The following is a 25518-nucleotide window of genomic DNA, read 5'->3' as shown; positions in this document are numbered from 1 at the left end:
CAGTTTACCATATTTATGGGCTCTTCAACAGGACTAGTTTGACATCGTGAGTACTCTTAAGGTGGTAAGTTGCTTTTGAATGTAATAAAAAACATGCACACACAAGTATTGTTCGGGTACAAATGAGTGAAAAAACTGTTCGGGTGGGACTCCAACAAGAAAAATGTTAACAGATGCAATCATGCAACAACGTCGAGAATAATAGGAAATGCTGGCTAATTTTCAGTTTGATGGGAAGCAACAGCATCAAAAGACCGGAAGCACTCAAAATGAGACTGAGCAGCATTTAACATCAAAATAGATAAACCAGCAATAGATCGATAATCTAAGGCCCGTTTACAATATTTTCAAGTGAAAACTGAAAACCTTTGTTCTGCTTTGGGTGTCCATTTATACAAGGGTTATCAGAGTTACTGGAAACATAACTTTTTGAAAACTACTCCGAAGGTGGAAATATTTGGAAAGGCTCCTCCTGTTTTTGTGGAAATGGGGAGCAACGCAACTTTCTGAAAACGCTGCTACTGCTATTGCCGTAGTAAATAGTTCTTCTGCTCATGTGCAAGTAGATGGGAAATAACAACTCCAGAGTGTCATGACTCCCAGTCCATATTCTCCTGGAACTTGGCAGTTTTATAATTGAGACTCAATTGAGGCCTGGCATGTTAACTGCATTTTCTGTTTTCAGCATTTATGCCATTTTCATGTAAAGGGAAATTGTTTTCAAAATGTTTTCATGTTAATGTCAAATTGTTGTGTAAATGTGGCCAAAAGTAAGTGTTAAAGAGCATTTCAGAGAGTGAGGGTATCCAAAGTGATAATGGGCAGAAGTTGACGAGTCAAAAAAATCAATACAGACTGCACAACAACAGCAAGAGACTCTGTGGTGATTCCTGGTTTTTAACAAAATCACAAAACAAAACACATTTTACTCAGAAGATAAAAAATATCTGACGAATAAAACTCAGGACCGTTATTCTGACGAGCTTGAATCAATTTATGTATTATTATGATTTTGTGTAATTTGCATTTACAACTTACACTTTGTCAAAACCTTTTTGGAACGGAGGCTGTTCTGACTGCTGAACATGCCTGTGTATTCACAGACAAAGAGGGCAACAATTGAAGAAAGAAAACACTGTTTTAACTGCTCAGCATGGGGTTTGAAATCAGGTTTGTTCCACTGTGGCTGCTGCTGGCAGAGGAAACACAATACAGGTGAGGGGAAAAGGGAATCTCAAATGAAATCTGCAGATTCCGTAACGCAACGTCCTGCAATGAGTCAGCATGAATAGAAATAAGGCTCGCAGTCATGTTTACCTGAAGAAAACTTCCAAATTTACTATCAACTGCTCGTTCAAACTCATAATGACGACGTGTGAATCAAGAAAAGATTCTGTGTGGTAGTGTCCTGGAGAATTCGACTCTTGGTGAGACCTCCGTATTGGACAGTGAACTGGAACTTTTCGAAAACTCTCAGAATACATGGAAACAGCAATCTCTAGACAACATTTAGGCTGTGTCTCCATGTAGACCAGCATCCTTAGTTTCATTCCTAAAACGATCAACAGCACACAGTGGAGAGGATCAATGTGAAATAAATGATTGTATTCATTTCTGCGGTCTGTGTAAATGAACATTGTTTTCAAACTTGCTGTGCAAACGTGACATGTCTCTGAATCAAAAAAAAGCAAAAACAAAACATTTTCACTTGAAAGATTGTGTAAATGGGGACTCATTGTCTTTGAGTCAAAAGAAAATAACTTGCCATTACTCGCCTCAACGCTATTCTGAGATCCAGCCACCCTGGGCTCTCCTCTGATGACAGCTCTGATTAGATGGCTTCAGATGGGAGAAAATTCCTGACACAACCTGGAAATCGTCTCCCCAAAAGCCCTCAAATCTTTGACTCCACAGTTGTCAATGGGATTAATACACAGTTGTTCTGTTGAGGAAATGATGTTGGTGAAACCTCCTCATCACGTCTGATCGCTCCTGTTTAGTGACGGGGCTCAGTGTAGCACGTCCTGTAAAAGCCATCAAGGGGGAGTTAACCTGTTTAAATGAATAACCTTCACCGCCTGCCCGCCCACGCACTTTTTGATTCCTATTTCACACTATCGGCAGGCTTTTGTTCTCAGAGCTGCAGACGTGCACAGGGGGAAATGCTTCAGCCTCAAAATGTCAAGCCGCTGCTACTTCCTTTGCCAGCTGCTGCCTAGAAACACTGCTGTTATTCACTGTGCTGTATTTTTATCCCCCTCCCCTTTAGTCTTTGTTTTTTTTTGTTTTTTTAATCTTTTCTGCTTTTTTTTATTTTAAATGTATTTTTTTCTCTTCTTGTGCCAGGCGGATGGATTTTCTTTGTCTTTATAGCTCGCCTTGTTGGAGCTCTCAGTTGCAGTGGGTTGGTTTTTTTTTCACCTCTGCAGTTCTTTGTGCTGTTGCTCTCTGCTGTGTCAAGATTTGCTCCCATAATTCCTTCTTCTCTAAAACAGTATTTTGGATTGTAGGAATGAGAGGTAGCATGCAGGCCCCCTTTTTTTTTTGCACATACTTCACAATTCTCATGACCAGAACACCACAGCATTCTTGTGCATGGCAATTGCACCATCATCTGTGACCCTGACAATTTGTACAACTATAATATTCCTTTAAAAACACATTTAATATAAATTATGTTTCATTGGCATTGTAGATTACATTTATCAATACAACAAAACCTGAAAGCAACCAAACCACAACATGATCAGTATGGTTGAATCAACGTCTTCATTCTTTCTGCTCCAAAAAAGAAGTCAGAAAGCAAAGAGTGTGAGAATTCTAAAAATATTGCGGCAGAAGAGACAGAAGAACCGGCTGGAAGAGAATATAAATAGAAAATAAAGGCGGCCAAGGAGTGAAGGGGCCAAGACTGCATTGTCTGCAACACAACAGCACAAGGGAGGCCAGAGAAGGGCTTTGGGTTAGAGAATATAACAAAAAACCTTTTGACAGAATCAAGGACTCATTTCATCATCACATATAAAAGGTGACCGTTATTATTTATTTAATTGAGCTCAACACAACTGATGGATATCTCTCAATGTAACTGCTTGTTCCGAACTGTGCGCGTCCTGTTAAACTCATTTGACTTGACATATCTTACCTCGGAAACACCTGGATCCAATGAACCAGTTGGAATTAAAAAAATCCACTTTTCTGTGAGGTTTCAACAACTGCTTCCACTCCTCAAACCCAACAGCTGCCTGCAATAATTCACTTGGCTTGCAAGGGAACCTGTATATATATATATATATATATATATATATATATATATATATATATATATATATATATATATATATATATATATATATATATATATATATATGGTATATTATTTTATATTGCTGCTGATGATAGCTAATAGCCCCATCCCATTCAATTACACCGCTTATTGATGTGACTGTTTTTAAGTCAAGAGAAATATCACTCTTTACTAATGACTGACCCAGATTGGTAAAAAGGTGCCACAACAACCTTCGCATGTAAACATTAAAAGATATTGTCTACATTTTTTTCCTAAAATGAAACAATTACATCAGAAAATTTCTACAATCTCAACATAAAGCAAATTTTAATGACACCTTCTGGAGCCAAATGCTGTGAAATGTAAAAAGACATTCTACAGCTGTTGCATTATGCATTATGCATTGAGGCGAATGCTGGTTTGATATTAATGAGGTAGCTTTCATGGCAACATCACCGATATCTCAGATCAGTGTTCCGCTATTCTAAAGGAAATTTGTTTAAAAAATTAAATAAAATCAATGTTTTCTTTGAAATTTTCACAATTTTCTTTGTGGATTGACTGCAAAATTGGAACTTCTTGTGGGCCAGTTTTGGCCCATGGGCCTTGTGTTTGACACCCATGATCTCACAAGATCTTTAGGCTTTCTGAGTTTTGAGAGCAGGTGTGTTGATTTCCACCTCCCCCTTGTATTCCTGACAACTGGAGGATGAATTGAACCTTTTGTTTGGATGTACAACCATGTATCAAACAACAATGTCTATAAATAGTGGATGACGCTTACCTTGGACAAGATCTGGGAGACTACAGTATTGTTGTGGTGATAGGAAGACTGCGGCTGAAATCAATAAGCATGCTTCTCACAGGGTTGTGCTGTAAGGTGAGACCTCATGTGAGTTAAGTAGGACGCAGGACATGACATCCACACCATTATTTCTTGCCTCGCTACCAAATAGCATGCCAACTTTTGTGCTGAAATTAAACCCTATCGTTTATGATAAACCGTGAGATGTAGAATATTTTAGTATCGATATTATTTGGAAAGCTTTGGTGAAATGCCTCAGTTCTCTTATTCTAAACGGAAAAAGAGGAGCAACAGAGGTTTTAGCTGTAAGTTTAGTAGTGCAGGCTAAACCACATACAGATGGATTATCTATTTGGAGTCTTCGAAGTGTGTGTGTTGAGATGTTGAGATTCAACAATACGATACAAGAAAGGCAAATGTGATATGAGATGATACGAGACGATGGAATATCAGATGCGGGGATGTGAATTGCGATAATGCAAAAAGGCTCAACTCCATCTCATATGAGCCAAGACCAAAAGAGATAGAAAACTGAAATATATATGAGATTATTATAAGATAGCACATGATGAGAGCTCACAAGATTATATAATATGACTGTAAACACTGAAGCCACATGATTGGGTTCAGTTCTTGAATGGATGGGGTTAGAACGAGTGACCAGCACCTTACCACCTGGCCACCATGCATCACCAAAGGACAATGTGAACTTTTGAAAAAATAATTTAGTGATTATATTTTATTGAACTTCTATTCAAGAAGCAGCCCGTCAATGTAAAGCAAACAATAAATAAACTTAGAAACACAGATAGACTTGGACCAATCAAATCTCATTAGAATGAGATTAAGCAGAATGTTTCTCAGTACTGTGGACTTGAATGCGATTCAAATGTCATTTTATTATTATTTCAAACCTCCAAACAGCTACATTTCAAAGGGTTGATGTGCATTTTCTTACTTAAAGTAAGAAAGAGTAAGAATCCTCCTTACAGGAGGATTTTCAGGAATTTTAAGAAAGAACCGCCCTCTCCACCGTTTGAAAAAAATGCGCATGCGCAACGCTGTACCTGCTCCCGAGACGGAACGCCTACTAAAACGCGTGCGAGAGACATGCACGAGCCCAGTTCTCCTCGTGCACGCTCTGTTTACAAGTCACAAGTCGGCATCGCTCACATAAGCTCACTGTACAAGAAGATTTGCACCAGAGGGTGTGAAACTGTGTAAAAATGTCCAAGAATAATGCGTCGGGTCGGCCACCGGCATTATGAGAACCGTGTGGAGTGAGCTGCGCGCAGGGACGAGCACGTACGACGGGCTTACGTCATATATCACCAGAATGATTGACAATTGGGAGGACCAGTTATTTTGATGATCCACCCGGAAGAAGAAAATCCTCTACTATACCTTTAATGTATGCACAATGCAAGCAAAGCACTTTCAAGCAAAGCACCTCAATTTGTCCAGTATTCAAACCACTTTGTACTACAATATATTGCAGCACGTTTGTCTCTACTGATTAGTTTGTCTTCATTTAAACACAATGAAAAAAGGCATAAAAGGGAACTCTGGGAGACACGACTGAAATTGAAATTGTTTGCAAATGTTGACTGATTGTAAACTGCGAGACAGAGGTGACACTCATGTGACTACCACCCAATGCACAATAATTCCTTAAGCAAAAGCTACTGAAAATAATACTTGATTACAGTTACTTATACTAAGTTCCGAGTGAAAACAAGCCTATTGATTTGTCCCATGCAGTTAGGGCTTGAGGTGCACTTCGCTGTGTAAATATAGTGTTGCTGTGACATTATTGACTCATTGAGTTCAGCTGAATCCATTTGATGAAGAAAGATGCTTTATAAATTGGATGATAGCAATTCTTCAAAGACCTTTATTCACAACCCGATAAGAAGAAGAAGAAACAATCTAAAGAGCTGAGATGAATTAGCATCATGCAGACAGACACAGACTGTTCTGAGGATATTATATACGGAGAGACTGACATTTACTTGAACATGATGAGGCATCATTGCTACTGTGTATGCAGGCCACGATAACGTCAGTTCACCTGTCTTATTTCTTTGTTGCAATTAGAGATTAGATAACATTCAAAATGACACAGTATATGATTATAGGTTATATTAAAAAGATGAGATGTTGTGAAATGTGACATAAAAAATGTTCCAATGTGACACAAAATGACACAAATTTGACAGATTCAAGACTATGAAAAAATACAACGTGATAATAGATAGTTTACAAGATGGAATGATGTGGCAGACGTATAACAAAAATGAAAAGATATTGCAAGATCATCATGAGACAATAAGATACAAAATGAGACAAAATTATCTGTCATTTGAAACAAAATGACAGAATGTGAGACATTAGGACATCATCTTTATTTCTGTAATAGATTTCTAAATAAATGTGAAGATTACTATGTTTTAGACGTGACATATACATTATTCACAAACAAGCAATTACATCCATTTCATATTATTAAATGTATCTTGGAAGAACATGGTTTTCATTGTCGTCATAGGTACAACATTGAAAGGCTATGATTAGAAAAAGACATCCAAAATGAAAGGCTTTTTTGTTCTTTTGCACAAACATGAGGTCGTGGTGACTTTTGGTGTATAGCTAATGCAAGATTATAGCTAATAGCGTCAGAGTGAACGTTTGTTCAATATTATCTTTGATGAGTTAAAATCATATCACAGGAAAATTAAAGAGACGGATGGAAAGAAAAACGCTTTGATGAAATATGCATGCCACCGCCGATCCAAGCACAGTACCCTTTTTAGATTGAAACGAAAGCCATTAAATAGATGGAATATATGCTTCAAGTTCTGTTACTTTACCTGAGACATGTGTGATTTCCAGTTTCTCTAATTCCACAGAAACCATAAGCAGGAGTCCTTTTCAGAGAGTATGACACCTCTTAATAAATTGACTGAAGCAGTCTTATTCAGATTGGGTGGCAGATGAACTCTCATTGTTACTGTTATTAATTCCTACTTCCTGTGTTGTCACTACTCAGTCTTCACAGCAGGTCGGAATGACCCATGTTTGTTTCGTAGGTGTTTCATTTTCACTTTCGTTCTTCCACACACTACTACTTCTAGCTCATGATATGGGGCGACCGTGGCTCAGGTGGTAGAGTGGTCGTCTTTCGGAGTGAGAGGTCGGAGGTTCGATCCCAGTCTACACCGGTCTATGTGTCGAAGTGTCCTTGGGCAAGACACTGAACCCTAAATTGCTCCCAGTGGTCGACTAGCGCCTTGCATGGCAGCTCTGTCCCATTGGTGTGTGAATGTGAGCGTGAATGGGTGAGTGAGCTGATATGTAAAGCGCTTTGGGACTACCTTAGTGTGGTTAGAAGGCGCTATATAAATCCAGACCATTTACCATTTTACCATTTATGATATGCTAACTTGTTCTGTCACACTCTGTTTTTTCTCATTTCCTGAGACAGGAACTTGTTTCAGATCCTGAATCTTTTGTACAACCTGTCACGCACCAATCCTCCAGCTCTCCTTCTTCTCCTTCCTCTGATTCGATAGCTGTACCTCTCATTGCCCGCTCCTCACCATTAACTGACCACTTATCTTGACACTTGACTATTACTCTCCATTACATACTTGTCGGACACTTTGCTGCACACTCCCTCTCTCCCTCCCTGACTCATTTTCTCCTTCTCACATATCCAGCTCCACTCCAACTCTGACAAGGGTGACGGCTCGGTGCGCTACATCCTGTCTGGAGACGGGGCCGGGTCAATCTTCATCATCGATGAGACGACGGGAGACATCCACACAGCTAAGAGCCTGGACCGTGAGAAGAAGTCCCAGTATGTTCTCCACGCCCGGGCCATCGATAGGTGGACGAACCGTTCGCTGGAGGCCGAGTCAGAGTTCATCATCAAGGTTCAGGATGTCAATGACAACGCTCCAACATTTCCCAGCGGACCATTCTCAGCCACGGTGCCTGAGATGTCTGACGTCGGTAAGCTTTGTTTTGTTTTTTTGTAATGTTGTAGACTCACAGATTAAACGAATGCTGGTAATTCATACTTTCTTTTTTTTTTTTTTTTTTTTACATGTAGGAAAGTTGTATTATGAACCCCAAGTCTGTTATATCTATGGAGAAGTTATCAGTTACACATATACTCATTTAACTAAAACATGTCAATATGCAGAAAGTTTGCTTGGCATCAAAGTCTTGCTGATGTTTGTACAATTTTAATTTTAAATATTTTGGTAATCTTTAGAACTCAATGCATTAAACACATGCACACACACACACACACACACACACACACACACACACACACACACACACACACACACACACACACACACACACACACACACACACACACACACACACACAAACATTTATTGTGCTGTACTACTCAAGAGCAATTGACTCTATCGGCTCCTTAAAGGAAAACAATCTGATAACTACCCCCTAAAAAAACTAAACAAAAAAACAAACCGAACCAGGACTGCACTTGGAACATTCTTGTATTAATGTGCCAATATGTGGCCCCTTTTTATTTACAACAAATATAACTTTACCCCATTTTCTAATTTCACATCCAGTAGAAACATCTGCTTAATTTCCTCACTTTCTAAGGCTTTTTTGCAACAATAATGCTTTCAGATTCAAGTTTGAACTGTCAGTGCCTCACATTTAACATAATTGGCTTCTGAAAATTTCAATCAAATCTATAACAGTATTTCTCTGGAAATACATGTACTGTATATGGCCTAAAGTCACTTGGAAATGGTCTCATGGGGGTTTTACCCTCAGAGTAAATGCTTCTAAACATAACCTCATTTTGTGATTTAAATTGATTTTAACAGGCACAGTGTCAGTAAGCTTTGAAAAGCCTATCCTTATAGGTTCATGGCACGAACAAATCATATTATATCACAACCTCTATTGCTCAAGTTAATCCTGGTTTGGGTTTGTTACTATCAAAATCCATTTCCAAAACTTTGGCATTTTCATTGTGCAAAAAGTCCAATGTCTCTGTGGAAAGTCTGGACTTGATGAATTGTCTCATGGATTGATTCAAGCACCTCCGTGACATAGGCTAAGATATTCATTATTGACAACCATGAAAAAGCAATGTGCGATTTAGAAGTTCTGGATCTTTCACTGTTGGTTGTAAGCACAGCTAACATTGACGGCTTCATGTCACAGCTGCACAGCTGATGACCATCCCAAAAGCATTTCCGACAAGAAAAATAAAAATACAATCTGAAGCCTTAACTTTATTGATTGACTTGTTGATATTTGCCACTTTCGCTGTGAACTCGATGACAAATTAGGAGAAGATAATATTTTTCACAATTCCAGGTTCTTTGCATCAATTTCTTGTTTACAACACAGCATATTCTGTTCAGTTGTAGCAACAGATGCTAATTAGTGTTTAATTCACACACTGTCAAATGCCTTTTTAGACAGAATTAGCACGTTATGAAAGCAGTTTTCATTCCAGTGTCCCTGTGAGGAGGTCAGAGTCATCAATGCATGCTTTTTATCAACTGAAATTGAAAACATCCAATGATAGTCAAACTGATATTATTTCCATCGAGACAGTACCTGAGTTAATCACACCTGTGACAAATATATGTATATGGCTGAATGTGCTCTGGAGGCCCGGTCTGAGCCAAAGTAACAATTTATATTTGATTTACATTCAAGAAGCTTCCAGAAAGACATGGACATGGGTTACAGGAAGCACAAGCCCTCTCAACCGTTAGTTTTTTTGAGAATCCTCAAACATATTCTTTAGCCAACCAGCTTGTTTTGCACACAGCCTACATGAAGGCTCAACCAGTGATCCAATCAGCTTTGAATCTCAGCTTTATCCAGTAATATACTTTTGAGGCGCTGTTCTTAAATTAAGGACCTGCATTTCAAATACCCATTTGACAAGGTCTTGACCTGCAGCTTGGTCATCTTCTTACTTGCAGCCCACAAGCTTATACACTGATGCAATAAGTTGCGATCTGTTTTGACCCGGGGCCAGCAGCCCCTGAATCAGCCAGTTCCAGGCCTTCATCTGTATATGAGACCCACTGGCTCACAACCGGGCTAGCTTTAAGGTGGTAGTCTAATCCGGTTTATTCTGATGAGAACTCCAGGAAATGGGACTATAGAAAGCCTGCTTACAAAGAAATAATAAAAAAAAAAAAAAGACATAAGACATAGATGATTTCTTCCCAAGTTACCTCTTTGGTCCCTGTCCTGTTCCCGAATCTCTTCTTGGGATGCTTGTTGACAAGCCGTATTTTATAGTCACTTAAGTCAATGACCATTTCTGGGTCCACTGACATTTTTGTCAGCTGAGGAAAATGACACCCTACGACAAGCTATTCCACATTTGGTTATTGTTTTATGTCCTTGAGGCTGTTGTGGAGTTACAGAAAACTCTCTTAACGGCATCTGCTTTTCTTCCTCTGACATTCATTGCCATGCAAACTCTGAAAATACCTCACATTCACAACCTAATCACATGAGTCTCTTTCTGTTTCACTTATTCTGGTGATTGATGGGTTCATAAGGAAGCAATCAAATGGTTTGTATATTGTTTTGCCCTGTATTGTTCAAGTATGCGTCCAAAACAACGTGCGGTGATTCTCATCATGTTGATGCTCTATAGTTTACTGCAAACTGGCAGTTTCATTTTGTCTTTGGTTTGAATGTAAACGTCTGATCTTGGCTCAAACACTAACATTGAAATAACTAACCAAACTGAGCAAGAGAAGCTCTGACCAGTCCAGTGCCTCTTCAAGCCAGAGAGAACCACAGTGGTGAGGGAGCAGCTAACTTGGTATAATCCAAGCAGCGTTTTATCGGATTGAGAAGCTATGGTTACTGCAGGAACTCCAAATCTCAGTTTGGAGTGAATGGTTCATTCAATATTGGGTACCTTGGACACATCGTAGTGCAACATGACCTCGATAGATGCAAGGATTTATAGATGAATGCGGCTATAAGACTGATTGTATTATATTAGTTATTATATTAGTGATGGATTTGCCTACATCTTATTATTTTGTACCTGAAAATGTGCCTTTTCCAAAGATGCAAAACATTCTCACTAGGAGGTGAGATAAAAATCGAATGGCTGTAACATTTCTCAAATCAGTTTCGCACATTGGCAACATGCAACAGAATAGCGACAGCTTTGATTAAGAATATTGGAACATACTTGCAAGTGTTTCTTTGGAGTTCCCAATTTTGTTGAATCACTACTATATTAATAATTTTATCCTCACTTCTTTGCAGGGACATCAGTTTTCCAGGTAACAGCCTCAGACGCCGACGACCCGACCTACGGTAACAGTGCCAAGATAGTTTACAGCATCCTCGAGGGGCAGCCCAACTTCTCTGTGGACCCCAAGACTGGTAAGGCCACCACCTCGTCCGGTTTAATGACAAGTAATGATAAGTGGAAATCAACTGATTGTAGACAAGCTGTTTGCAGAAGCTACAGGCAGCTTTGTTTGTTGATAAGTACAGTGGACAGCATTGGGAAGGAAAAGCCGGTGTGGAAGGCAGGATAAAGGCAAGTTTCATCTAGATTTGTGTGGTTTTGACAAAATGATGTCTGTTAGTTTCTTCCTTGTGTGAACAGGCTTTGATTGTTGGAACAAACTTAAATAAACATTGAGATGCTGAGTTTTGTTGACAGCTCAATTTGATTCAGGACTAATGTTTGTTTTTATTACCACAACAGAGTCTTGTGTACGAGATGACACATTGAATTTATGGTTTGGGACTCCCTGTTTTGTATGCTGATGACAATATTTAACCCCTGTGGTGCTTACATCTCAGTGGTGTTGTCAATCGCACCGCTAGTTTTGACATATCTGATTTGTATCATAAAATATAGTTTTGGTGGACGTATTACCTCTGTTTAACAATGTGAAAAGCCACAGAGCTGCTGTTTGTCTCTTTCCTCTGAGGTGAGTGTTGGCATTAACTTTCGTGTTGTCATGAGCAATGCTGTTACAATTCAACGAAGCTCCCATTTACTTGGCGAGCAGCAGATAGTTAATAATGAACTGCACTGACCGTGGCTCCATTTACACACAATATTACATTTTGGGAATTGTTTTATACCAGTGCTCGCCGACCTTTTTTTCCACCACAGACCAGTTTTAAGCAACAACACCAGCAGGATGGTGTGTGAAAAGGGTTTAATGAGGTCCTTAACAATGAAAAAAACCTTGATGGCGTTAGCTGGAGGAAAGAAACGCTGATGGAAGTAAAGTGTTTTTCAAAACAATGCAGACTAACGGAAATGTTTTTTTTTTATTTTCAAACTAAAGGTTTTTTTCCCTCTCTTTGCGGCCCGATGCCAAGTGACCCACGGACCAGTAGCGGTCCGCAGCCCGGTGGTTGGGGACACCAGGTTTACGTGACACCGGTGTAAATGGTGTGAACGGTGGAAACAACTTTTATGGAATGCCCCTACAGTTACTGCTCCCTATGGCCATAATCAATAGTTCTGCACATGTGTGAGTAGATGGACAATAACAACAATGGCATCCGCTAGAGTGTCTCGCAGTCCATATTCTCCTCAGATTTGGTAGTTTTATAGTTGAGGGTCATTGTGAATGTTTCTAGTGTATTGTTCTCTGCGTGTGGTTCTGTGCGGTTCCATTACAAAAACAACCAAGAGCACCACCTTGTGGCCTGACATGCCAACCACAACATTTTCAGGGTTTCTACTATTTCTGTAGACAAGGACATCATTTTTAAAACATTGCCATGTAAATGTGGAACTTTTGTTAAACGGAAAATACAATATTATGCATTTTCACTTGAAATGTTCTAATGTAAACGGCACCCAAGAGACCACTCACAAACAGGAATTTATGCAAGATTATTTTTTTGTTTGCTTGATTTTACCATGGGTTGACTGAATGAGGCACTTTGTCCTCACAAGCACAATATGAAGTGTAACTGCACATAGTTGATGTGGGAGAATCAGAAAAGATTGCAAGACATAACACAGATAATAAATATCTTATAATGATGCCTGAAGGGGAGCTAGGCGAGGAAATGCTTCTCAGTGCGACAACAGTCGCATCCCTGCAAACGGCTGAGCTAATTTGCACCTCTGTTTTCAAACTTATTAAAACCAAACGCAATAAATAAATAAATAAATAAATAAAGAGCAAATGGTTTCCGACATTGTAAAAAAGCTTTGTGTTTTGTATATTAATCTATTATAACTCTTCCCAGTATTTTGTGCTCTGTAGTAGACCCTGGATATTTCATATCAGTGAAAGAAAATGTACTAAAGTGACGATCTCATTACTTGATCAGCTTCTAGACGTGTTGGACACAGTGTGAGGACTATCAAATTTGTACCTGTTTGTAAAAGACCAAACCTTTTGTATATCCAGTCATGAGTTTTCTCTCTCACATTTGCAATATTTTGATTTGATTTATACATTACTGCAATTTGCATATTAGAAATATATGTTTCTTAATGCTACAGGCTGGTGCTGCAATTCTTAGTTTTCTCAAAGGGATTGATGAGGCTTCAACCTATGATCATTGGTTTACAAGACCAACGCCTTACCACTAGGCCACCGCACCTTTGCCTAGAGATGTCATCAATTAGGTAGTTCTATAAAAGAAATACTTGTCATAGCTCCCAGTCCATAAAATTGTCCTTGGACTTGGTAGTGTTATAATTGAGACCCACACGTAATAGCAATCCAACTTGGTCATCTGTCTATAGCAATGTCCATTGTTAATGTGTATGACGTATTATTCTCTGCACTTGTGTGGTTTCATTATAAAAACAACCATCAGTGGCAACTCATGGCCTGAGAAGTTTTCAGCATTTCTGCTGTTTCCGTGGATGCGGACATCATTATCAAAACATCGCAAAACTCTTCAGAAGCAAAAATAATGTGTCTTTCACTTGAAACATTGTGTAAATGGGGCCTGAGTCCTACAGAACATTGAAGATAAAGCATTGAGCTTAATTTTAACATTAGGTTAAAGCCACTATCGCCGTGATGTATTAGTGGCCCTAAATATACATCCTCCTCCCTTTCTGCTGTTGTCTGTATGTTGATAGTTTATATCAGCTCTTTTGTTGCTCCTTCGACTCCTCATTAGTTTATGAATCTTTTTCTTTCAAGAAATGCTCACATACAATATAAAGAGCATTTATGCTGCTTACAGTTTCTTCTTTTCATTAGCTTGTGAAGCAGGATCCGAGATTTTCTTTAAAGAAGCACAATTAATAACAATACTCTTTCGTTTCTCGATAGTTAAATAATAGAAGTTCATAGGGATATACACAACTCCCAGCCAGTTTCTTTCCATGTCCATTTCTCCACTGTCCATAAAAGCAATAACTGCTTTAATCCTGTGTTAATCTGCAAGCCGTACACCTACCCATGCAATGTGTGTGGCGCCTGTAACAACATAATTCTTTGATTTAGGATTGCAACATGATTCATGTGTTGCATCAGTTTATTAAAGACAAATGCATTCCAATTACATCAAAGCTCTGCTGTGTAATTCAGGATGACTGTATAGAACAATGAACAATGAAACAGCTCTACATAAGAAAGCCCTTCGGTCTGGGTCATAAACCCCACATCTGACGTCTTAACCAAAAGGTAGATGAGCAAAATTAAAATGTCAAAGGAAACCTGGAGAGATGTTTGTTTCCTCAAGGTGGATTTTTCAATTTGAGTCATTTTTATGAGGCTGATGAATGTTTCAGCTTTAGACCATTCATCTTTGATATAATCAGATGTTGGAAGCAAAATAAGACCGTATAAAATGAGAGGAGGGGATTATTGAAGACTCATTTTGTACAACTTGGTATATAACTATGCAATTTGTGTGGAGAAGCTGCTGTTTTCCTTCTGTCAGGATGCTCTAATGAACTCCTGTTTCATTGTATCTAAAGCCCCACAAGACACACTGCACTGGTTTTTATTTCTCACACAATGGGACATATGAGGAGGAAGAAGCATAACGCAGTTTAATTAAAGATGAAATCTCTCTGCGTTCATCAGCTTATCGATAGCAGGCTTTAAATTTTTCCCTTTGTCGGAACGGTGTGCAAGCACGGCACCGAGCGCATTGGAAATGAAGTGGCTGCTGCTGTTGACAACATGTCAGCAGGGACAGAATCCAGAGGAGAAAAAAAGGCTTTGTGTGAAGAAATGCTCTCTGTCCCGCATCCTCACACCCACGTCCCACTGCTTCTCCCAAACAAAAGCTTCCCCAGATATGTTACTCGGCCCATTAAAGACGCAACAGAGAAGGCCCGGTGGAGACGGCACACACACAGAATATCAAAGTGTTTTCAGTGAGATTGCTTTTCAAAGCATATTCCACTCAATGTGAATGGAATTAACTGGAGACAGAAATAGAGGCTTCAGTACACAAACTGCTGTGTGTGTGTGTGTGTGTGTGTGTGCGTGTGTGTGTGTGTGTGTGTGTGTGTGTGTGTGTGTGTGTGTGTGTGTGTGTGTGTGTGTGTGTGTGTGTGTGTGTGTGTGTGTGCTGCTTGTTATTTGTTTGTTTGTTTGTTAGTCCACACAAAGACGGCTTCATCCAGCTTTGAGGGGAATCTGGTTATTTTGAGCTTCTCATCACTTCATTGATATTTATGCAGCGGTTATTGAGTTCTCATCTTAGTAAAATAGACAATGTGTCTGCTTACTGCTACCAGGCTAAATAGAATCTGATTAATAATGTGGCACTCTCAAAGTACACACACATTGCTCCAGCAAAATGGATTTCCTCCCTGTGATTGCCACATTGAATTTTTCCAAACATTTGAATAGGAGAAAGTATACTTTGTGTATATTCGGTTCGGGCGTGGAGAGAAAATAATGAGACCTGATTTGAAATAATTTATTCCATCCTACAGACGCAAGAGAAATCCTTCGGGATGATTAGTAACCAAGGGGTTTTGGCAGTTGATCCCTCACCTATGGCTAATAATGTGATTTAGAGTGCAACCCCACTTTTATAAATGTACTTGTAAGGCAGTAATGTGAAATTTACAGCAAAAAGTGGGATGCAAAATGGTTCAGTCCCACCAGTCAGACAATGCTGCAACAGGTAAAAATAAAAACTGCAATATTTCAATAAAAGAAGCTACTGTTCCTCCTTTATCCCATGGCAGTAAGACGGGTTCAAACAGAGATGTAACAGAGCAGCAGCAAAACGCTACTTTGGGGCAAAAAAAGTTACTGGTATATAAAGTATAAAAAGTAAAAAAAAATATTTGGATTTGAAATGCAATTTTGGTGCCAGCAGTATGATAGGACAGACGTGTTTATCGCTGTCTGCATCAGTCTTTCAGTAACACTGAAAGCAAAAGTCTTAAAGGTCAAGTACAGTAGTTCCTCTTGCTTGATGTGCTGTCAGTTAAAGGTCATTGATCATATCTTTTACTGAAATTGAAACCATTTCACTTTTTGGTAAATCTGGAGAGCAATCAGCTCAAGTTAGGGTTGGTAATTGTAAATCCAATTTCCTCGACCTGCATGTTTCTGTTAATTTGAACGTTTCTATTAAACAATAAGATGATGACTTATTAAAGGTCAAGGACCATTTAAGAGGCTTTTTTTTTGTCTGCCTCAAGACACTGTGAAGATAAGGGTAATTAAAAGGTGCGGCAATGCTGTTCTCATCTCTGCACTAAGCACATTTGATGGATAAAAAAGTTAGTGGTGCACAAATTGGCTCGTTAGAAGGTCACGGAGCTAATGGAGGAATAATTGAAGTAGATTCACACTGGGAAAAACAACACTTGTTCTGATGAGGTGTGATAAGTTTTCCACAATGCGGTCTGATGTAGGAAAGGCTTGCATTGATAGAAATGCCCCCCCCCACACACACACACACACACACACACACACACACACACACACACACACACACACACACAGACACACACACACACGGAAACCATTCTGCCAACAGCTTGCAATTAATATTGCATCTGACAAATATGTACTATAACAAACACCTTTCATTTTGGCCCTTTCCTTTGACTATGGTACCATTTGGACTATTTGTCATGATGTTTGGAGTTAGTCCAAGTTTTTCTTTCTTTTTTTGCATTAGCTCAGACCAAAAACTCTTCAACATTCATGTTGTAAGGTGATGTCAACATCCATTAAGCTTGTGAACTTATCATGTTCAGGATGACTGTTGCGCTGTATTGTCCAGAGATTGAAGGGTTCTATATGCATTGAAGAAACTTTTGTAAACCTTTTTTTATTAGAATTATGACTCCTCATGAGATGGTTTTTTTGGGGGGGGAACTGAAAGTTCTTTGGACCCCCTTTTTGTTGAATGTTCCCAATATTTTAAACTGTTTCAATGCACAAGATGTTCTATGTTCATGTTTAAGGTGCTCAAATATACACAGGTTTGCAGTATCGCTTCAGAAACATTTTGCCCCTAACCCTTGGTAGCCCCTTTTAAAAAGTTGAATTTTTTGACACCCAAAATGCAATGAAAGTTTTCCATTTTCACTTGAAAATACCGCGGGAAACATCGACATGTAAACAGGGCCTCAGATGTAATCAGATTGATATAAACAGTGGTTATTATATCAGGCACACTGAGTCAAAACAACAGACATTACTGAGATGTTGCTCAGTGCTGTATGAAGATTTTAATCATTTTGTTTCATCAGTTTCTTTGTTTAATCAATCTTATGGATATTATTGAGACTTGTAAAAGACAGGACTTGGGAAAGTAGTAAAATGAAAGACTACCCAGAATATAGCTATAGCTAAATAAAGGTAATCTATCAAATTATAATTACAAATCCCAAATATTTGTCAATGCTAAACCTGATATAAATAAATGGAAACAAATAAACTGTTGAAACAAGCAGGAAATGAGCAATACACTGCTGTCAGTTATGGTATTAATCACACCACAACAAGTTTAAAGATGACAATGATTAAATACCATCAAGCAAAACAGAAACAGTTTTGTTTTTTGCGTGTTTTTTTTTTTTTTTATGATGTGTTGATGTTGTAGCAACTTGGAACATGCTCAGTGTTGCTTAATGCAGCTCTGTTAGAAATGAGACATTCATATTTGAAGAACTGTCCCCATGAAGTACAACACTATACAACTCAGTGCACCTAGAAATACACGGTTTGTGTTTTTTCTTTATTTCTTTTTTTTTTAAACTACCTTGGGTTCGATGTTTCCCGCGGTATGAGATTAGATAATAAAAAAAACACAAACCGAATGGGCACGGCACCAGCTACACCCCCCCCCCCCCCCCCCCCCCCCCCCCCCTCGGCCACAGCTCTGTCGCTTTCTCTCCTCTCTCTCTCTCTCTTTTTAATTCTACGTTTCTGCACTCTGTGACTGCTCTTCCCTCGTCCTCCCCTCTGTCACTCTCTTTGCTCTCGTCTCTTTGCCAGCAGAGGTTTACGTCCCACCTAGAGGGATTTGGGGGTTTGGTCTCTTCTGAGTGATTTAGAGAAAGGATCCATTAGCAGTCCTTGGGCGAAGTCAGGCACAAGTTAATGTCATCATCTTGGTGGTCTTCAGAGACTCCCAGCAGACAAGGTCAGCCATGACAGCACATGCTCACCAGCATTCAAGAAGCCTTCCTACATGGAATTACACTGGTGAGGGGGTTTGGTGGTAGAGTCACATTCGTTTTGTAGGAAGTAAATATTTTTGTTGCTTATATGTGTTTGTCCTATTTTATATATTGGATTTTGAATTTTTTTTTTTTTTTTTTTCTATCTATACCAGCTTTTGTGCAACTTTCCTCTGAAACCTGAGATCACATTACAATTGTGGGCTCTGACCAAACTGTTATCAATGCATGTGAGGTTTAACATTTATCCCTATGTGTATGTGCACACGTGTAACAGACACAGAGGTAGCCAGCACAATGCCTGCTCGCACCACGTAGCTCAAAAGGACCACAGGGCATGTGGTGGTGCTAAAAATAGCGATCTGTCGACAGGTCATGATTTAAAGGTAGGAGTTATTGACCTTCTTAAAAAATATGACGAAGGACATAAATTGTACAAGAATGTATTAATTGGTGATAGCTCAATATAAATCTATATTTGCCAAGAACTGTTAAAGAACCTAATCTGTTGGAACTTATTTGACACACTCATATTACAGGGGAAATGTGAATTTTCAGTCCCCAAATAATGACTGTTTAAGTCAACGCATGTTAGATTAGATGAAGGTTACAGTTAGGCAAGCAGTAGTTGCAGCTGGACATGAGGTACGTTTGGAATAATTCAACATAAGTCAATGCATATTTACCAAAAGGCAAGAACACAGGTGGGTGCATACACAGTGAGGCCCATGAATAATACAACTATCACACAGCTTTCAGCAGTTCAAACCACCTCAGTAGATTTGATGAGAATTACGTTTTCATTTGATCCTTATCAACACATGGTCATGATCAGCAAGATGATCATAGTCAAGAACACTTAACCCGAGACAGAATAAAGACCAAAACCAGAGATACCCAAGATCAAAACACCAAGACAAGACCAAGGCTTTAAGGGACTGAGACTGAGTAAAGACCAAGATTTTCAAAATCTGGTCTTAAAACCAAGACCGGTCTGCATGTTCCTCCCACAGTCCAAACAGGTGCATTTGAGATGGATAAATGGATGGACGGATGAATGAATGTGCCTTATAACTTCAGCTCTTGCGTGTCCCTTCTAATGTTCTTCCCTCCTTATTTTATTTACATGGATGAATTTGTGTGAGAACATTTGTTGCGAGAACCTTATCTCATTCATGGTCATGGAGCACTGGAGCCATAACACAAGGCAGCATAAAGCCTGGACAGGACACTAGTCTATAACAAACCTATTAAATTGAGGTCAACAATCAGCCTCTAAAACATGTTTTTGGACTGTGGGAGGAAAATGGAGTAGCAGGTGAAATTCATATTTTACACAGCACGGCCCTCACTATGAGGTGAGACCATGAGTCATTGCCCATCATACCCTTTCAGTGTATATAATCAATGCTACATATGCATTTAGTATTTGCTATTTCTGTTTTATTCCTGTTACGCTTCAAATGTATGAAGCATTTTATATTGCACTTCCATTGAAGGTCCAGAGGCGCAATGGCTTCTGAGCAGAGTCCGCAAACACCACAGACAGTCTCTCATGAGGCTCTGCAGTCTTGAATTATTCACTTTGTTGGTTTGTTTACCGCCATGTTGCTGGTCAGAGGTGTTTTAAACCGCAGACAGGGCATTATTTTTTTTCTTTAGAGCATCCTGTAAATCCCTCCTTTAAGGCACATTAGAGTGTGACAGGTAAGCAACCACACACATTAGATGAGTGGGAGTTTAGTCCCAAGGTCATTACAAAGAAAAGAGATATTCTGCACTTGTATGGAAGATTTCTTTAAAGAGCAGGATTTGATAACAAAATCTCGCCTGCGGGGTTCCAACCTTCTCCTCAACTTGATCAATAAACTGGATACGATCAGCATGACGGCTGGCGCTTTCCATGCACACATCGGAAATTAATTCCAGGCTTTTTGACCGAACGATCGGCTGCCAGCGTGTCCCGGAGGCAAGCAGATGAATGCCAAAGGCTTGTTTAACGTGTTGTAGAGCATCTGACTGGGCTGACAGATGAATTCAGTGTTGTAGGCAGGTGGGAGCCGAACACGGTGTCTTGGCTTGAATTCACTTGATATTGGTGAGGGAGGGAGGGAGGGAAGAAGGGAGAAACAAAAAGAGAAGAAGTGAAGAAAAAGTCGATAACACAAACAAGGGCAGAAACTGTGAGAGGAAATGATGACCGAACCAAAATAGCAGAAGGAGTGAGACACGCGTTTTTTTTTTTTTTATATATATATCATATATCAGGGGTTTAAACCGCTCATGCTGTCATTGGTTGTTCATTTTTTGTTTTTGATTTTGTTTTTTAGAACATGACAGCATTTATAAGCAGAACTCTTTTACCACTATTCAGTTTGGCATCGTCTCACTGACAAATACTTCAAATTTTCTTGATATGGACATAGTCTGAACAGCTGGATGTGTTGCTTTAAAACCTATAAAAGTACTGGTATTCTATGAAAAATAATGGGATCTTGGCACATCATCTGTTCACATTATTTGAAGTAAAGTAAAATCTCTCTTTCTTTTTTTTTTTTTATACCAGCCACATGATCCTGCCAATGTCCAGGATCAAATCTTCTTTCAACAACATTCTCAAAGGACTGGGAAACTGAGTTTCATTTATCCACAGTTTTGGTTTCATGACTTCAAAATATTTGCAGTCTGTCTCATGTATTGACTGCACGTAAGTCAGTTCAGCACCTGGATTCATTGACTGGAGGTTTAGTTTTAGTGAAATACTATACACGTTTTGCTTGGAGGACCTTAGCTGACTGAAAAGTTTGAGTGTGGTTTCAGAGAGAGAGAGGGAGAGAGAGAGAGAGAGAGAGAGAGATGCAATATTGACACATGTGAAGGGAGAAAGGAAAGAAGGCAGTGCAGTGAAGGTCTCCCAGCATACTCAACCTATAGCAGCTTCACTAAAAATGGTCCAGGGTGTCCTGAGCCAGTTGTAACTGGGAGCTTTATTAGCTAACATATTAGTTTGGCCTGAACTTTAGATGCGGACCAAAGAGTGAGAAAACATTGTGTCTCCATCTTCGCTCTATTGGTGTTTTTTAACATCCATCTTGCTTTAGTCCAGAGCCCCGGAGTGGCAATTGAAAATAAAAATAAAAATAATAATAATAATGCGTGAATGAGCTTGGGGCTTATTTTTCAACATTTCAGCATAACATTGTGAATTTCTGCTCCCTTCACTTCATTTATGGATGCGTCTGAATAAAACGCTTCCACATAGGCGAGGAATGGAGGTGTGCAATAATAGAACGCAGCACAAAAGCAATTTTTTTTCCTCGGACCACTTTCATATTTTAAAGTTGTATTTGTGGGTGCAGTGATGAACTGTGTTCACAGACAAAGTATTTCAAAGTGTTTCTGGATGAATTTTAGGGCATGCAACTGTCGATAGATTGGTCCTCTTACATGCAAAGCCTTGACCAGATTTACGTCTTACACATTACAGATAATGGAATCTCCTGGTTCTGGGCAGTTTGCAAAACCTCAACTGAGAAATACTGTTCTTGGATGGTTTCACTGTTTGTTTGCAGTCTTTTCACAGAGTGGTGACCTCATGTCCATCTTAATTTGAGAGAGTTATACTGCTTCTCTGAAAAGCCCTTTTAACGCATCGCTGTGCAGCTCAACTGTTGCCAATATTTAGCATTACACAAAATTTCAAGCTTCATCGCCCTCCATCCCAAAGTCTTCAAAACACATCTTTGACATTTACATTTGTGCTTTGCACTTGTTCCTTTTATTTAGTATTCATCCAGATATTCAAAAATGTAGAATTTCAACCCTTTTTTTTAACATCTCTTACAATACATCTTCATCTGACCCAACAAGCACATTTTTTTATGTTTATTTTTTTAAACAGAAATTTGATCAGAATGACATTGGATTTCATTCCTAATACACTGTTGTCTCCTCCTGATCAACACAAGGTTTTAGTTTCTTGCATAAAATTACCTTTTTGATTATTAGTGTGACAATGTTCTATAATATTTATTATTTTATAACAGATTTAAAGAAACAAGCAAAAGCTTGAGTGTTATCATATATGTTTACTTTCCCCATAAAGAATGAACAAACGCCTCACGTAAGTACTTCTATTACATTATATAACTTTCGCATGCTGCTAATCCATAATTTCAACAAATGGGAGTATTTTTTACTCTGGTAAATGTATTAGTCTTTTTGTAATGAGGGCACTGAAGCCTTGAGATTGAGAGCAGTTTGTTGTCCGTATAAAATGACAAAATGCGCCACATTCACAACAGGTGAACGGCACGATTCTTTCTGTCTGAATGAAAGCAAATGAAAACACCCCACGAATATTGTTGTCATAAGCTGCACCAGACACCCAGGCTTTCATGCCCTTATCAGTTCCATGCTGATATTATATCGTAATTTCCTTCCCGCGCGGCTCTCCGGCGGATTAAAAAAAAAAAAAAGAGGGGGTGCCAGCTATTTGCCTTCATGCTCGCATGAGCACATGAATTATCGGGAGAGGGAAGGATGGCTAACCTTGGACTCTCTGAAGTGGAGAGAATCACAGGATAAAAAGCTCAACATTTAGACTGACAAACAACTGTGTGTGTTTATGTGTGTGTGTGCGTGTGCGTGTGCATGTGTGTGTGCGTGTGCGTGTGCAAATTATTTCCTTGCCAATTTCAGTCTTTATTTCTCTAGTAAAAATAGTATGTTGTGTTCATACACATTCTCAAATACCTACGAAGTAATGTTAAAGAAAATTAAATAGCGATAGAATAATAATAATTATATATCATTTATTAATTAGAACCATATTCATGATATGTGTTACAATATTTAATACAAAACAAATGTTGTAGCCTGAAATTTTTCGTTTCTTTTTGGCCATGAAGCAAGATAGAAATGCAAAAAAAAAAAAAAAAGATTAAAAATTTTCTCAAATGGATTTGTATTGTTAGGCATATACTGAATGAGGTAAATTACAAGAAAATGGCATAATATAGATACAAAAAAAAAATTTGTTTAAAAAAGAAGTTCCATCCATCCATCCATCCATTGGCTACCGCTTTATCCGGGGCCGGGTCGCGGAGGCAGCAGTCTGAGCAGAGTTGCCCAGACTTCCCTCGCCCCAGACACTTCCTCCAGCTCCTCCGGTGGCACCCCAAGGCGTTCCCAGGCCAGCCGAGAGACATAGTCCCTCCAGCGTGTCCTGGGTCTGCCCCGAGGCCTCCTACCGGAGGGACATGCCCGAAACACCTCCCTCGGGAGGCGTCCGGGGGGCATCCGAAATAGATGCCCGAGCCACCTCAGCTGGCTCCTCTCGATGTGGAGGAGCAGCGGCTCTACTCCGAGCTCCTCCCTGGTGACTGAGCTCCTCACCCTATCTCTAAGGGTACGCCCAGCCACCCTACGGAGGAAGCTCATTTCAGCCGCTTGTATCCGGGATCTCGTTCTTTCGGCCATGACCCATAGTTCATGACCATAGGTGAGGGTAGGAACGAAGATCGACCGGTAAATCGAGAGCTTCGCTTTTTGGCTCAGCTCCTTCTTCACCACGACGGACCGATACAACGTCCGCATAACTGCAGACGCTGCACCGATCCGCCTGTCGATCTCACGCTCCATCTTTCCCCCACTCGTGAACAAGACCCCAAGATACTTAAACTCCTCCACTTGGGACAAGGGCACTCCACCGACCTGGAGGGGGCAAGCCACCTTTTTCCGGTCGAGAACCATGGCCTCGGATTTAGAGGTGCTGATCCTCATCCCAGCTGCTTCACACTCGGCTGCGAACTGTGTCAGTGCACGCTGGAGATCCAGGCTTGATGGGGCCAACAGAACCACATCATCCGCAAATAGCAGAGATGAGATTCTGTGGTCCCCAAGCCGGACCCCCTCCGGCCCCCGGCTGTGCCTAGAAATTCTGTCCATATATATGATGAACAGAACCGGTGACAAAGGACACCCCTGCCGGAGGCCAACGTGCACAGGGAACAGGTCCGACTTACTGCCGGCAATGCGAACCAGACTCCTGCTCCGGGAATACAAGGACCGAACAGCCCTCAACAAGGGACCCCGGACTCCGTACTCCCGGAGCACCCCCCACAGGACATCTTGGGGGACGCGGTCGAACGCCTTCTCCAGATCCACAAAACACATGTGGACTGGTTGGGCGAACTCCCACGAACCCTCAAGCACCTGGCGGAGGGTATAGAGCTGGTCCAGTGTTCCACGACCAGTACGAAAACCGCATTGTTCCTCTTGGATCCGAGGTTCGACTAACGGCCGGACCCTCCTCTCCAGTACCCTGGAATAGACTTTCCCGGGGAGGCTGAGGAGTGTGATCCCTCTGTAGTTGGAACACACCCTCCGATCCCCCTTCTTAAAGAGAGGGACCACCACCCCGGTCTGCCAGTCCAGAGGTACTGTCCCCACCCGCCACGCGATGTTGCAGAGACGAGTCAGCCACGACAGTCCCTGCACATCCAGAGACTTAAGGAACTCTGGGCGAATCTCATCCACTCCCGGTGCCTTGCCACCGAGGAGCTTCACAACAACCTCGGTGACTTCAGCTTGGGAGATGGACGAGTCCACCTCTGAGAACCCAGTCTCTGCTTCCTCAATGGAAGACGTGGTGGTGGGATTGAGGAGGTCCTCGAAGTATTCCTTCCACCGCCCAACAATGTCCCCAGTTGAGGTCAACAGCTCCCCACTTCCACTGTAAACAGTGTTGGTGGAGAACTG

At 40.2% G+C, this 25518-nt stretch overlaps 1 protein-coding gene across 1 annotated transcript in view; it reads left to right on the top strand.

Moving 5' to 3' along the window:
• LOC308135118 (cadherin-18-like) overlaps positions 1–25518 on the top strand; it is a gene marked incomplete at both ends in the record, with an annotated part of 97771 nt that overhangs the window by 26301 nt on the left and 45952 nt on the right. The window contains 2 exons of the mRNA XM_080502992.1: positions 7814–8108; positions 11409–11528. Coding sequence (XP_080359118.1) covers positions 7814–8108; positions 11409–11528 — 415 coding nt within the window. The remainder of the gene's footprint in view (positions 1–7813; positions 8109–11408; positions 11529–25518) is intronic.

Source organism: Blennius ocellaris (assembly GCF_963422515.1).
Source record: "Blennius ocellaris genome assembly, chromosome: 10".
Lineage (NCBI taxonomy): Eukaryota > Metazoa > Chordata > Actinopteri > Blenniiformes > Blenniidae > Blennius > Blennius ocellaris.
This window is presented reverse-complemented; position numbering and strand designations above follow the sequence as displayed.